The 16,093-nt window shown below is 44.0% G+C and overlaps 1 protein-coding gene across 1 annotated transcript in view; it reads left to right on the top strand.

Annotated features, from left to right (window-relative positions):
* The first annotated feature begins 148 nt into the window (after positions 1-148).
* Positions 149-16,093, top strand: part of si:ch211-236d3.4 (protein FAM107B) — a 32,519-nt gene continuing 16,574 nt past the window's right edge. The window contains exons 1-2 of the mRNA XM_039797333.1: positions 149-447; positions 5,141-5,216. Coding sequence (XP_039653267.1) covers positions 424-447; positions 5,141-5,216 — 100 coding nt within the window. The 5' untranslated portion in view covers positions 149-423. The remainder of the gene's footprint in view (positions 448-5,140; positions 5,217-16,093) is intronic.

Below are 16,093 nucleotides of genomic sequence, written 5' to 3'. Positions count from 1 at the left end.
GGGGTTTCCCTTATCCTGACAGGTGGACTTCCTCTCTCTGCTGCTCTCTCTCTCTCTCTCTCTCTCTCTCTCTCCCTCTCTCTGTTGCTCTCTCTGTCCCCTCTTCCCCCTCCCTCCCCCTCACCTCTAAAGACATTAATCCAATCAGAGCATCTTAACTCCTCACAGCTGAGAGTCAGGCAGTAACAGGTGGCCGTCTGTTCAGCTACTGCTTCAGTTTCTCTCGCTCCAGTCCTGCTTTACTTTCTGCTTCACTTCTGGATAGTTCTGTTGTTCTGAAGCTGCCTCACGGTCCGGTGCGCTAAAAACACCCCCGTGCCCGGGCTGTCAGGCTGCCAGGCTGTCAGGGGGGGGCAGAGGAAGAGGAAGAGGGGGCTGCTGGGAAATAGAAGAAGTAGTGCCGGCTGCAGAGGACAGGGAAGAATGGGAGCTTCTTATGGAAAGAAGGTCAGTCGCTGGTTTCATCTGTCAACAAGAGTCTGAAGTTAGTGTCCAACTCGAGGTCCGCGGGCCAATCCGGCCCCTCGCAGACTGTGATCCGGCCCGCATATCAATTTAGGTTCACAGCACATGTGGCCCACCTAGTTTTTGTTGCTTTAGCCCACACTTTTGGTGTGTTTCCACAGGTTTTTGGCATTTTCAGACGTTTATTTTTATTTTTATTTTTTTTTACTGTTTTTGTTGCTTTTTTTTTACCTCTATTGGCGCTTTTCTCTTTGATGGATAAGGAACTTTTTTCTGACTTTTTTAGGGCTTTATGTGGACCACAATGGAAGAGAGAAGGCAGTATGAGACCTGCAGTAATACACTCAGATATTAGATTAAAGCATGTTAATAAACTGTACACGTCTGTCTCTGGATGTTAGAGCTGTAGCCGACCCCCTGAGTACCGTAACACCGTCTGACTGACCCTCTCAGTACCGTAACACCGTCTGACTGACCCTCTCAGTACCGTAACACCGTCTGACTGACCCTCTTAGTACCGTAACACCTTCTGACTGACCCTCTCAGTACCGTAACACCTTCTGACTGACCCTCTCAGTACCGTAACACCGTCTGACTGACCCTCTCAGTACCGTAACACCGTCTGACTGACCCTCTCAGTACCGTAACACCGTCTGACTGTTAGCAGAACTTTAACCGGACACGTTCAGCAGGAACAACAAGATGACCAACGTAGCAGTGTGTGATGTAATGAGCACATAAACAAACCCGTCACAGTGTGATGTCACAGCGAGACCAGAAAACTGTCAAACAGCTTGTTTTCCCCTCCTAATATTCTGAGTCTTTATTTTCTCCCAAAATATTTAGCCTTTTTTCTAAAAATATTTCGACTTTTTTTTCCTCTCAAAATATTGAATTCTTTTGGTTAAATATTTCGACTTTTTCTCAAAACCAAGAAAAATGTTGGAAAAAATGACAAGAAGATGTGCAGCAGGAGTTTCTAAGTGAGTCTCTACGAGTCCGACATGAAGAGTTTATTAACGTGCTTTTATTTAAGAGAACAAGTCAGATATCTTTAACTGTATAGAGCTTTTCACATGGGGAGCGATTGCATCTCGCATCGCCTCTCAATGGGGGGGGGGGCAATCTCTCAGGAGAGAAGTTTCTGTGTTGAACTTCTCTCTACGCGAGACTGATTCCTCTGTTTGTGAGCTCCCTAACCCTTTTGTTGTCCTCCAGGGTCAAAATTAACACTTTTTTTTTTAGACACTGTTTAATTTTTTGTTGCTTTTTACAATGTTTCTGGCACTTTTTTCCCCCTATTACCACCAGTATATTCACCACTAGTGACTAGTTAAACACTCATTTTTGGAATTCATGGTCAATAAACCTCATTTGTATGAACTTATCTCATTTTTTGTGTTAGAAAAAAGCAAATTTATCAGGCAGCGTCTAATTATAACTTTAGCTATCAACAATAATAGTCCATGGTTAGGGCTGGTCCTAACCCACAGTCAGCTGATCTCATTCATCGAAGCAGGAATACAGTAGTGCAGAATCTCCATGGTTACTGAGCATCGATCACCTGGCGTTTACTCTCGGAGCGTTGTCCTTCATATGAGGAGCGCCGTGACCCTGCTTATTACTGCATGTCTCATATAGTCTTCTTTCTTACAGTTTGGTCCACATAAAGACCTGAAAAAGTTCCTCAGCCATCATAGAAAAATGGGCCAAAAAAGCAACTAAAACTTTTTTTTTTTAAAACGTCATGAAAAGTGCCCAAAGTGTCGGCAAAAGTGACAAAACTAGGTGGGCCAAAATTTATCGTGAACCTAAATTGATATCCGGGCCGGATCAAAATGTGCGACGGGCCGGATTTGGCCCGGGGGCCTCGAGTTTGACGTGTGTACTACAGAAGGACATGTTTACATGCTTTAATGTTTATGTACTACCCGTGGCTGCTGCTCCTGTATCACCCTCTGCTGGACCACCTGTCTCTTTAAGAAGCCCAGTCTGCTCTGATTGGCCAGTGCCTGTCTCTTTAAGAAGCCCAGTCTGCTCTGATTGGCCTGCATGTTTCCTGGAATCTCCGCTGCGCTCCAGTTATGTTTCACTAGTATCAGCTGAAACTACTGCCACAGAGTATATAGCAGGACCCACCAGACTCCATGTAAATAATCAGGACTTTTAGCGTGTATAGAGCCAGCATATCTCCACCAGACTCCATGTAAATAATCAGGACTTTTAGCGTGTATAGAGCCAGCATATCTCCACCAGACTCCATGTAAATAATCAGGACTTTTAGCGTGTATAGAGCCAGCATATCTCCACCAGACTCCATGTAAATAATCAGGACTTTTAGCGGTCTATAGAGCCAGCATATCTCCACCAGACTCCATGTAAATAATCAGGACTTTTTAGCGTGTATAGAGCCGGCATATTTCCACCAGACTCCATGTAAATAATCAGGACTTTTAGCGTGTATAGAGCCAGCATATCTCCACCAGACTCCATGTAAATAATCAGGACTTTTAGCGTGTAAAGAGCCAGCATATTTCCACCAGACTCCATGTAAATAATCAGGACTTTTAGCGTGTATAGAGCCAGCATATCTCCACCAGACTCCATGTAAATAATCAGGACTTTTAGCGGTGTATAGAGCCAGCATATCTCCACCAGACTCCATGTAAATAATCAGGACTTTTTAGCGTGTATAGAGCCAGCATATCTCCACCAGACTCCATGTAAATAATCAGGACTTTTAGCGTGTATAGAGCCAGCATATCTCCACCAGACTCCATGTAAATAATCAGGACTTTTAGCGTGTATAGAGCCAGCATATTTCCACCAGACTCCATGTAAATAATCAGGACTTTTAGCGTGTATAGAGCCAGCATATTTCCACCAGACTCCATGTAAATAATCAGGACTTTTAGCGTGTATAGAGCCAGCATATCTCCACCAGACTCCATGTAAATAATCAGGACTTTTAGCGTCTATAGAGCCAGCATATCTCCACCAGACTCCATGTAAATAATCAGGACTTTTTAGCGTGTATAGAGCCAGCATATCTCCACCAGACTCCATGTAAATAATCAGGACTTTTAGCGTGTATAGAGCCAGCATATTTCCACCAGACTCCATGTAAATAATCAGGACTTTTAGCGTGTATAGAGCCAGCATATTTCCACCAGACTCCATGTAAATAATCAGGACTTTTAGCGTGTATAGAGCCAGCATATTTCCACCAGACTCCATGTAAACTGCATGTAAATAATCAGGACTTTTAGCGTGTATAGAGCCAGCATATTTCCACCAGACTCCATGTAAATAATCAGGACTTTTAGCGTGCATAGAGCCAGCATATTTCCACATGTAAATGGGTGAATTAAGTAATAATAAATAATAATAATAATAAAAGTACAGATTATTTACATGGAGTCTGGTGGGTTTGGTGATGGCAGTCTTATGAAGTCTTAGAGTAACTAAAGCTGCCAGAGAAACGTAGACAGAAGTATACAGAAGAGAGTTTCTGGGGAAGTATTTGAGCTATGGGGAGACACACCTGTTCTGGTGGGAGTGTTGGGGTGTGTGTGTTGCCATGGAGACCAACAGCTGATGGCAGGGCGACGGTGTAACGTCCTGTTCAGATTGACTCACAAGGCTATTTTTAGTTCAGACTCTGTGTCAAAAACACAGAACAGACTCTTTAAAATGATAAACTGATGATGATGAACTGACTAAAATGATGACTTCTTAGACTTTAACAATAACGGAAAAAAAACAAACTTTGTGGAACAACAAAAGAGCATCAAACGTCAAACGGCAAGAAAAAAACTGAAAACAGTCTGGTGTGTACTATAGTTGGTACATGAGGTCATCAGTTTCTGTATTTAGTTCATTTCTGTTCTTTAGAGGAAATGGCAGAGAGTCTAACCCCTAACCCTATAACAGGAGTTATCTCAGGACACTTTACAGATAGAGTAGGCCTAGACCACACTAGCATTTACAGAGATGCAACAATCTCCCGGAGCAAGCATTTAGTGCCACAGTGGCGAGGAACAACTTCCTTCAGGCAGAAGCAGTCTGAGGTGTAACGCTGCAGATCGTCCAGCAGAGGGCAGACTGTTCACCTAAAACACACACAGCTGTTTAACCCTTCATCATCACCATCAGAGGAAGGCTGGCAGACTTTAGTAGATGGGTGGTTAAGAGGGGGGGGGGGCCTGGGCCTTGTTAGTCACAAAAACGCAAAAATGCGTAATAACCTCTGTGTTGTTCTTCATAAAATCTTCATCCTGGAGACTCCTCTCACACCCTGTCTCTGTGGTGGGGGGGGGTTCTGTGAGACAGTGAAGGTCTTGTTGTCACCATGCTGCAGCCTGATGAAGTCTCCTAGCAACCAACACAAAGTCCATTCAGGCAGCGAGTACGCCGTCCAATCACAGACTGTGTGTGTGTGTGTGTGTGTGTGTGTGTGTGTGTGTGTCTCTGTGTGTGTGTGTGTGTGTGTGTGTCCATTGTTTTAAGCACCATTTTCTAACGTTTCTGTCATTTTTTTCTGATGTTTCTGTTGCTTTTCAACCCTTTTTCCCAAAGTTTTTTTTTATGGTCTTTGGATCCGATATTTACATGGTTCAGATGAAACTCTGACAGGAAGTGATGAAGCCATTCTCTCTTCTTCTGTGTTTCCCAGAAGGCGTACAGTATCGACCACGAGCCTCCAGCGAAGCAGCACTGTGTGAAGAAAGGGAAGCACCCAAGCGGCAGAGGTAAGTTTGTCCCTCTCAGGCTACCATCCATCCATATTCCTCTTATCAGCAAGACGCTTTGTTTCTGATGTCCATATACGAGTTGTTTTCACAGCAGGGATCTTGCTTCCCAGCATTGCATTCCACCAGTTTCTCTTCACTGACCAATGACAAGCAAAAAAACCTACAAACCTACAACCACGATGGCTGCAGCTGATTGGACTAACATGTCACATAGGGCTCCCGGACTTTAAAAAAAAATTCTGTAGAGAAACAGAGCAGGCTTGTCTCTCTTCCGTTTGTGAATCTAATTGAACAACAACTATGTGATATTTTGGCTACCGTGTGGTGAAAGCTGAGCTGACTCGTTGCTTCTGTTTGCCCTCCAGCTGGGTGCTCCCATAGTGCCGTGACATCACGGGAAAACTAGAAATGGGCCTATCAATTTCATTTGTCACATGAAATGGTAGAAGTACAGTTCCAGTGAAATGTTATCCCATCAGCTCCTTCAAGGCCGTCAGGTCGCCATGCCAACCATCATCAGCAGCTCCTCCTTTTCTGTTTTTATCAAACATGACTTCTTTATGTCATCATCAGAGGAAATGTTGCAGCATCAGCTCTCTATCCAGTAATCAATGTTCTTTACACGCTTCTAAAACCATGGAGGCTGACGTGTCTTCATACACACATTATTCAGAGAGGAGAGGAACCATCCAGAGATAAGAGAGAGGAGAAGGACACACACACACACACACACACACACACACACACACAAATGATTTGTAATAAAACTCTTAGGTGACAATGATGTTAAAAAGTGAATTCCCAACATGGTTAACTATTAAACCAATGTCCCCTAACACAGCAGTTTGTCATCGTAACCGACTTAAGTGGGCAAATGCTCCCATTCAATGGCATCTGGCACTCTTGGAAAGGTGTTGTCTTCTTTGATGAATCCTGGTTTACACTGTACAGGGCAGATGGCAGACAGCGTGTATGGCGTCGTGTGGGTGAACGGTTTGCTGATAGATAGGTAGATAGATCTTTATTGTCATTGTATGCAGTACAACGAAATTCTGTTGGAGCCATCCATAGCAGCATAGAGTAAAAAGATAAAAAAAAATGTTACATACATACATACATACATACATACATACAGTACAGGCCAAATGTTTGGACACACCTTCTCATTCAATGTGTTTCCTTTATTTTCATGACTATTTACATTTTAGATTCTCACTGAAGGCATCAAAACTAGGAATGAACACATGTGGAATTATGTGCTTAACAAAAAAGTTTGAAATAACTTCTTAAGTAGCCACCCTTTGCTCTGATTACTGCTTTGCACACTCTTGGCATTCTCTTAATGAGCTTCAAGAGGTAGTCACCTGAAATGGTTTTCCAACAGTCTTGAATGAGTTCCCAGAGATGCTTAGCACTTGTTGGCCCTTTTGCCTTCACTCTGCTGTCCAGCTCACCCCAGACCATCTCGATTGGGTTCAGGTCCGGTGACTGTGGAGGCCAGGTCATCTGGCGCAGCACTCCATCCCTCTCCTTCTTGGTCAAATAGCCCTTACACAGCCTGGAGGTGTGTTTGGGGTCATTGTCTTGTTGAAAAATAAATGATGGTCCAACTAAACGCAAACCGGATGGGATGGCATGTCGCTGCAGGATGCTGTGGTAGCCATGCTGGTTCAGTATGCCTTCAAATTTGAATAAATCCCCAACAGTGTCACCAGCAAAGCACCCCCACACCATCACACCTCCTCCTCCATGCTTCACGGGGGGAACCAGGCATGAAAGCCCCCCCACACCATCACACCTCCTCCTCCATGCTTCACGGTGGGAACCAGGCATGTAGAATCCATCCGTTCACCTTTTCTGCGTAGCACAAAGACACGGCGGTTGGAACCAGAGATCTCAAATTTGGACTCATCAGACCAAAGCACAGATTTCCACTGGTCTAATGTCCATTCCTTGTGTTTCTTGGCCCAAACAAATCTCTTCTGCTTGTTGCCTGTCCTTAGCAGTGGTTTCCTAGCAGCTACTTGACCATGAAGGCCTGATTCGCACAGTCTCCTCTTAACAGTTGTTCTAGAGATGTGTCTGCTGCTAGAACTCTGTGTGGCATTCATCTGGTCTCTAATCTGAGCTGCTGTTAACTTGTGATTTCTGAGGCTGGTGACTCGGATGAACTTATCCTCAGCAGCAGAGGTGACTCTTGGTCTTCCTTTCCTGGGGCGGTCCTCATGTGAGCCAGTTTCGTTGTAGCGCTTGATGGTTTTTGCGACTGCACTTGGGGACACATTCAAAGTTTTTGCAATTTTCCGGACTGACTGACCTTCATTTGTTAAACTTTTCTTCTTAGTAATGATGGTTTTTTTTTTTTTGTTGTCGGTTCTTGCCATAATATGAATTCTAACAGTTGTCCAATAGGGCTGTCGGCTGTGTATCAACCTGACTTCTGCACAACACAACTGATGGTCCCAACCCCATGAATAAGGGAAAAAGTCCACTAATTAACTCTGACAAGGCACACCTGTGAAGTGAAAACCATTTCAGGTGACTACCTCATGAAGCTCATTGAGAGAACACCAAGGGTTTGCAGCGCTATCAAAAAAGCAAAGGGTGGCTACTTTGAGGAATCTAAAATATAAGACATGTTTTCAGTTATTTCACACTTTTTTGTTAAGTACATAATTCCATATGTGTCCATTCATAGTTTTGATGCCTTCAGTGAGAATCTACAATGTAAATAGTCATGAAAATAAAGGAAACGCAATGAATGAGAAGGTGTGTCCAAACTTTTGGCCTGTACTGTGTGTGTGTGTGTGTGTGTGTGTGTGTGTATATATATATGTATATATATATATATATATATGTGTGTGTGTATATATATGTGTGTGTTATATATATATATATATATATATATATATATATATATATATATATATATATATATATATATATATATATATATATATATATATATATTCCATGTTCTCAATAAATAGCTAGAAAACAGTAAACACAGCAGTTATTGCACAGAGTCCGATTGCACTGAGGGGGCAAGGGATGTGTGTATGTTTTTATGTTTGTATGTGTGTATGATTTCTGTAATATGAAGCTTTTCCGGAGTCTCAGTTTGCCTTAGGGGAGGTGTGATGTTTGTGGCCCGTGCTGATGTCAACGTTGTGGGTCGAGTGGCCCATGGTGGCGGTGAGGTGATGGTATGGGCAGGCTTATGTTATGGACAATGAACACAGGTGCATTTTATTGATGGCATTTTGAATGCACAGAGAAACTGTGAAGAGATTCTGAGGCCCATTGTTGTGCCATTCATCCACGACCATCACCTCATGTTGCAGCGTGATAATGCACGGCCCCATGTTGCAGCGTGATAATGCACGGCCCCATGTTGCAAGGATCTGTACAAATCCTGGAAGCTGAAGACAACCCAGTTCTTGCATGGCCAGCATACTCACCGGACATGTCCCCCATTGAGCATGTTTGGGATGCTCTGGATCGGCGTATATGACAGCGTGTTCTAGGTCCTGCCAATATCCAGAAACTTTTCACAGCCATTAAAGAGGACTGGACGGCTGGACTGGATGACAATCAACAACCTGATCACCTCTATGCCAAGGAGATATGTTGCACTGCGTGAGGCAAATGGTGGTCACACCAGATACTGACTGGTTTTCGGACCCCCTGAAAATCCCCCCAGGACCCACCCAATACAGTAAAACTGCACATTTTAGAGTGGCCTTTTATTGTGGCCAGCCTAAGGTAGCCTGGGAAAACCCTGACCAACTTCCGGCAAATTTGAGTTTTGCTCTGCAAGTCCGTCTGGCCAAGACCCCATTCAAGCCCATTTCCAATTTTTCCAAATCAAGGCAACAATCGCAGCTGTTGAGGCGGGCTTTACACCAATCACAACCGTTGAGGCGGGCTTTACACGATAACGATAGCGCAGCGACGGCATGCAGCTTTTTGTTTACATTCAACATGACCGAAGCGCAGCAACCCGTTGATGCCGCTGTCACTGCTACGTCACCCAGATCGTTGGTCTGATTGGTTGAAGGACTATCAAATTGCGCCCAGAGGCATTTCAGTAGTGTCCGTTGGTGACACCCCTTTGGAAATGAGCTGGAATGAACCTTCCCCAGACCCACTCTCAGTTACAGCTGAGAAGGTTCTCGTGTCAACAAAGCTAAGCCTAAGGCACACCTGTGCAATATTCATGCTGTCTAATCAGCATCTTGATATGCCACACCTGTGAGGTGTATGGATTTTCACGGCAAAGGAGAAGTGCTCACTAACACAGATTTAGACAGATTTGTCAACAATATTTGAGAGAAATAAGCCTTTTGTGTACATAGAAAAAGTCTTAGATCTTTGAGTTCAGCTCATGAAAAATGGGGGCAAAATCAAAAGTGTTGCATTTATAATTTTGTTCAGCATATATATATATATATATATATATATATACAACACACAACATACTAATAGAGACGATAAGGGAACATCTGCACCCTGTCAGGATCAAAGGTTCACTTCTAACATTCAAAACTTATTTTTCTCAGTAGTAGTATTTTGACTATATGCATATTAAGTGTGTCTTTGAGCTGAAAGCTGCGCTCCTCTCTGGATAGTTACTTTAGAGTTTTCCTAAATGACTCATTAAAGTAGCGCTCTAGATTTAATCATAAAAGGACGGGGGGGACTCGCCTGAGCCAGAGACGCTTCTACTTGAGGCTGCTGCATGTCATGATGAGTGTTGATTGACTAATACACGTCTAACATCTACCAACCAGATAGTGTTGTGGGCGGGACATGAAGGGAGACTCAGTGGTGAGGTAAACGGGAGCAGAGGGAGCTGTAGCTGAGACAAAGTAGAACACCTTTTATTTCATTAACTTTATAATAAAACACAGATACAGATCATCTGCAAACTGCGAAATATGGGACAGAGCCTTTCCTGTTGCTGCTCCATGACGGTGGAAGCTGCTGCCTTCAAATATCAGATGTGCTCCCTCCATTTCTATTTTTATATCTGAGATAAAGACCTATTATAACTCTCTAATCTCTCAATCTGTTCTCATCTTGTCTATCATTTTGGGTTTGGGAACTGCTGCTTGTTGTTGGCGTTGGGATCTTCTTTTTGGATTTTGATATTTACATTTTTATGTTCTTTTATTCAGCACTTTGGTCAGAATTATCTGTGTTTAAATGTGCTGTAGAAATAAACTTTACTTATTGAAAGTTAACATAAGAAACATTTTACAGACCGAGAGATATGTTGCTTATAATAATTAATCACAAATTACAATCAGAACAGTTTTATTGTTTGTTAATGTTACCTAATGTTTACTATACAGATGATAGATTATAGAGATAGACCAAGATATAATAACAAGTTTATAACCCTGACAACACTGCAAGATACAACTCTTATAAATCCATTAAAGACAATTCATATTCCTTCATATATAATATAAAACATCACATCATCTTTAGATTTAAAATAAAACATCTGGAACACACACAAATTTGCACCCGACGCACAGTGGACTTTTCTCTCCAGACGCACGTCGGTAAATTAGGGAATGTATTTGCGCTCCCCGGGGGCGGTTCAGCGACAAGAGGAGGCGTGTTCTGGCGCAAACGTTCCCTGGTGCTATTTTGCCGTTTCAGAAAACAATTCTGCCACTGACCAGGAAAAACCTGGTCTAAAGTCAGTGGCGCTAGTCTAAAGTCAGTGGTGCTAGTCTATGGTGCTAGTCTAAAGTCAGTGGTGCTAGTCTAAAGTCAGTGGCGCTAGTCTATGGTGCTAGTCTAAAGTCAGTGGTGCTAGTCTATGGTGCTAGTCTAAAGTCAGTGGTGCTAGTCTAAAGTCAGTGGTGCTAGTCTATGGTGCTAGTCTAAAGTCAGTGGTGCTAGTCTAAAGTCAGTGGCGCTAGTCTATGGTGCTAGTCTAAAGTCAGTGGTGCTAGTCTATGGTGCTAGTCTAAAGTCAGTGGTGCTAGTCTATGGTGCTAGTCTAAAGTCAGTAGTGCTAGTCTAAAGTCAGTGGTGCTAGTCTAAAGTCAGTAGCGCGTTATTCAGAAGCTATTTTAGGGACAAATGCTTGGCCATAATGTAGCGTGTGCACAACGCGCATACACTTCTCTCATCTACAGCAGTTCACATTTTTGAAAACCATACATAATTACGAAGAAAAATATTACTGAAAATGCGCTTCATGTGTTTGGATAGATCAGGAGGCACTTTACAGTACAATCCTCAAAAAGTCGCAGCATTCTTTTTGGCTTGTTGTGTTTTTCACATTTCCATGAATCATGGATGTGTTGATGACATAAATGAGGAAATATTAGAGGACTTAAGGAGACGTGATGTTGAACTACGGTGGGATTGGACACTCCGGCAGAATCTGGTCCGGGAGTAATGCGTGATGCGCTCCTGGTGGAGCGGGTGGACGGAGATGGAGTGGGGGGAGGAGGAAGGGGCACAACAGGAGCAGGTGGTGCGTTTGGAGGCCCCACGCTCCATGGCTGCAGCAATCCTCTCCAGACTTGAGGAGATGTGCCCGAGAGGCCGCAGCAATATCGCCACCCGGTCAAGACGGGCATTTATTACTTTGCCGCATCCCGGACAGCTCCCGCTGGCGTGCGCCAGGCAAATCCGTCGTCATAATAGCAATCTGCCATGGAACAAGTGCGCCTGCTCTTAAAGGGAATGTGAGATGATGCTCTGATTGGTTATTTTCACGTTACGCCCAAACCAGACCTAGCTACTTCAGACCAACCCATTTAAGATTTGCGTCGGCCGCAAGAGTCATTTATCCCGCCGGTATCATAGCAACAGTGCCCGAGATCCGCCCACAAAGCTACTTTTGTTTTGCGTTTCACACTTGCGTTTCAGATTGTTAAAATAGGGCCCTAGGTGTGTGTGAGAGCTGAAAGCTGCGCTCCTCTCCGTGTCCTCAGGTTCACAGCGACTACAGCAGCACAGAGCATCAGCAGCAGAACACTGAGCACTGAGCATCGCACTTTGAAGAAGGTGGAGTAAATCCCAAAGGGCTCCATGTACACTAACACAGTTCTCTCTGTTGACACACACTGATAACCATCTGGGTCATAAACTACACACCAGTACTCCCCTGCGTCTCCCACTGAGATATTAGAGATAACCAGGATACCATTATCATAGTACCAGCTCACTCAACTCATGCTCTGATATGTTACACTAAAGATTCTTCCCTCTGTTCGGTTGCACCTTACCCTCTCCCCAATCTATGCATTTGAGAGTGACTTCTTCTCCCTCTGAGAAGAGCTCTACAGCAAGGGGGCCAAATTTGGGACACACCACCACCCCATACTGTTGCTCTCTCCTAGAGACTTTACAGATGTACCAACCTGAGTGATTTAACGTTAGAGATGAAAACACCAGCGAGTAGTTTTGGTCTACTGAAGGAACAGTCTGGTTTAGTTGTCCTAGGTCAGTGATGGAGAGTGTTTTGGTATTAACCTTCATCCAAAGCGTGATGGCTTTTCATCAGTGGAGTCAGTGATAGTGCACGGCAACACAGCGGTCTCTCCCACTTTACAGTGTACCTGCTAACACACTGTTGTTGGTTCATCACCAGACAGTTGTACTCCGTATCGTCTGTTGCTGTGATGTTGGAAACATGAAGAGCTGATGTGTTTGTCACCACTTGGTATCTTCCTCTAACATTGTCCATCACTGATGTCGTATTGTCCCCAAAAACTCTGCTCCATGTTTCTTGCTCATATCTAGAGTCCTGTTTGAACCACTGGATATCCAGATTATCAGCTGCTCCCTTACATGGCAGGTTCACTGTTTCGCCAAAGATTGCTTCAATATTTCTCCAATTTATTAAAGTAGTACAAACAATAATAGTGATGTTGTTCTCATGCGTCACGTTGCCCTCAGTCAAACACTCCTCTTGGTACGGGCCAGAGTCTGAATGGGTCAGGTTGAGGATGATGTAAGAAGAAGTTTTCACCGAGCTGACAAGTCGTTTCAAGTGTTGAGGTACTGAGGTACTTTTGGACCAGAGGTCAGAGGTGTTCCACAGGACAAGCTTCTCCTCACCAACAGATCTGGAGATCAGGCAGTTGGTGTTCTCAGGGAGGGTGAAGGTGTAAGAGTCTCTTTCCTCTTGGATGATGATCCGTTCTTCTGCATGGATGTTGTTGATGAGAGCAAACAGCAGGAAGGAGAGCTCTGTGACTGCAGCCAACTGCTCTTTTTATTTTTTTTTATCAAACATGACTTCTTTATCTCATCATCAGAGGAAACTTTGCAACATCAGCTCTCGATCCAGTAATAAATGTCCTTTACATGACTCTAAAACCACGGAGGCTGACGTGTCTTCATACACACATTATTCAGAGAGGAAACATCCAGAGATGAGTGTGTGTGTGTGTGTGTGTCTCTGTATGTGTGTGTCAGTGGCGATTTCTTTAAGACTGCAAGGGAAGCTCAACTTCCCCTAAAATGTCTAAAATTAAATGGTCAAATATGTACTATTGTGTTAACATTTTATTGACTAAAATGTGTTAGAATACGCTCATCTCAAAGACGAGTTGGTTCAGAATTGGCTGACTCGATTTCCTTCTCATACATTCCTGTAGCGTCTCAGTGCATTTCCCTGTTGAAGCCTAGCGTCCGTTGACTTCAATTGGACTGCTTTAAGCAGTTTATTTCAGTGCTTCGAAACTAGACGGTCATTGGATAAATGCTGCGATTATGTCCCGCCCACAGACACTCAGCATCTCTGGGGGTCAATGGAGCAGTGGGCTGGCCTGGACGCTGGGCTTCGGTGTGATGATTGGAGGGTTTGTCAAAGGACTGTATCTCCTTTTGATTAACAGCAATTTTGTACTATTAAAAAGTTGCCGAAGCTGTTCAACTTCAAGCAGAGCTCAGCTCAGTCCCATTGCGGATTTTGCAAGTGTAGTTGAATGACGAACTGCTGCAACCTATTTCTTGGTATTTGCTTGGCGAAATTGATAGCCAATTTTCATCATACATTTCATACAATTATACACCACATTCCTTGTTTCGGTTTAACCTAATTCCTACATTTCCTCCTTCGAGTTTAATATCGTTTTGCTAGATTGTTTGTTCATTCATTCATACAGTAGGCTAGGCTAGTGTTGTAGGGGTGAACTAGCCAGCTAGCAAACTGCACACGCATGGCAGACAATGCTAATATTGTCAACCTGATTTTGGCAAGCCATTTCAAAGTGTTCTTACGTACGAGGAGAAACTTAGAATTAAACAGCAGGGTTAGATCAACACTTAAGATTTATTTAGTGCAAAAGACAGGGCAAAGTAACAGGTCTGTTCAGATCTCCTGGTATGACAAAGTTAGCTGGCTGACTGGAAGTGCTGTGACAAAGAAAATGTACTGCTGGCCATGCTTCTTGATGAAACCTCATGGACATTTTAAATTATTATAATAATTATATTATTATTGTATTATATTATTATTTATTATTATTATTATATAATTGAATTATTACATTATTATTCAATATATTATAATATAAATAAATGGACAATTTTTATGATGTAGGCCAAAAATGAGCCTCGCCCTCTTTGAATGACCAGCAGCTGCCACTGGTGTGTGTGTGTGTGTGTGTGTGTGTGCGTGGCGTGTGTCTCTGTGTCATCCTCAAGCTCTGCCTCTACCATAGAGGGCATGTTAGTTGGATTCAGAAGTTCCTCAAATTCTTCCTTCCACCACCCAATTACCTCCTCCGTTGAGTACAACAGCCTCCCTCCTTACTGTACACAGCTCAGATGGTTCCCTGTTTCCCATTCCTGAGATGGTGGGCGTTTATTCACCTTGGTGCCGACTCAAAGTCCTTTGCCATGTCTTCACTGAACTTCTCCCACACGGCAGAGGCGGCAGCACCTCGTGCGTTCGTCGGTACCATGCAGCTGCCTCCGAAGTCCTCTGGGATAACTTATCCTGGAAAGACTTCTTCAGTCGGACAGCTTCCCTGACTACCGGTGTCCACCATGGTGTTCAAAGGTTAATGACCCTGAGACTGCAGCTCTTCACCGCACTTCAGCAATCGAAGCTTTGAACATTGCCCACTCAGGTTCAATGCCCCCAACCTCCACAGGGAAGCCAGAAAAGCTGCACCGGAGGTGTGAGTTGGAAGTCTGTTGGACTGGGGCCTCTTCTAGACGTTCCCAGTTCACCTGCACTACCTGTTTGGGCTTACCAGGTCTGTCCAGTCTCCCCTCATCAAGACCTGGCAGCAAATCACCTCAACCCTCACCCACCTTCACTGGCTCCCAATCAAGTCCTGCATCAAATATAAAATCCTCCTTCTCCCCTACAAATCCCTCGATGCCCTGGCCCCACTGTACCTCTCCGACCTCCTCCATCCATACACCCCACCCCGAAACCTGCGGTCCTCAGACGCTGGCCTACTCTCCATTCCCCAGACTCTGTGGTTTTGGAGACAGAGCCTTTAGTGTTGTAGCCCCAGCCCTCCCTGGGGCAGAGGGGGGGGCAGAGGAGGGAACAGGAGGAGGGGACAGAGGGGGGGACAGAGGGGGGAGCTGCAGTACGATTCTCTGAAACAGTTTTCACTCTTCATACATCATGGTTGGTCAAAATGTAGGAACATTTGTGCCGGACATGTAACTGTGACGGTAGTGTAATCATCGTTAAATGGCCATTTTTGACCCATGAAAGATATTTTCTTCCCCTCCCTCCTCTACTCCCTCACTGCAGAAATTACCATAGCCCGCCACACACACCCCTCTCTCTTCTTTCTGAATAATGTGTGTATGAAGTCCCATCAGCCTCTGTGGTTTTAGAGTCGTGTAAAGGACATTGATTACTAGAT

This window comes from Perca fluviatilis, chromosome 4 (genome assembly GCF_010015445.1).
Source record: "Perca fluviatilis chromosome 4, GENO_Pfluv_1.0, whole genome shotgun sequence".
In the NCBI taxonomy this organism is placed as follows: domain Eukaryota; kingdom Metazoa; phylum Chordata; class Actinopteri; order Perciformes; family Percidae; genus Perca; species Perca fluviatilis.
This window is presented reverse-complemented; position numbering and strand designations above follow the sequence as displayed.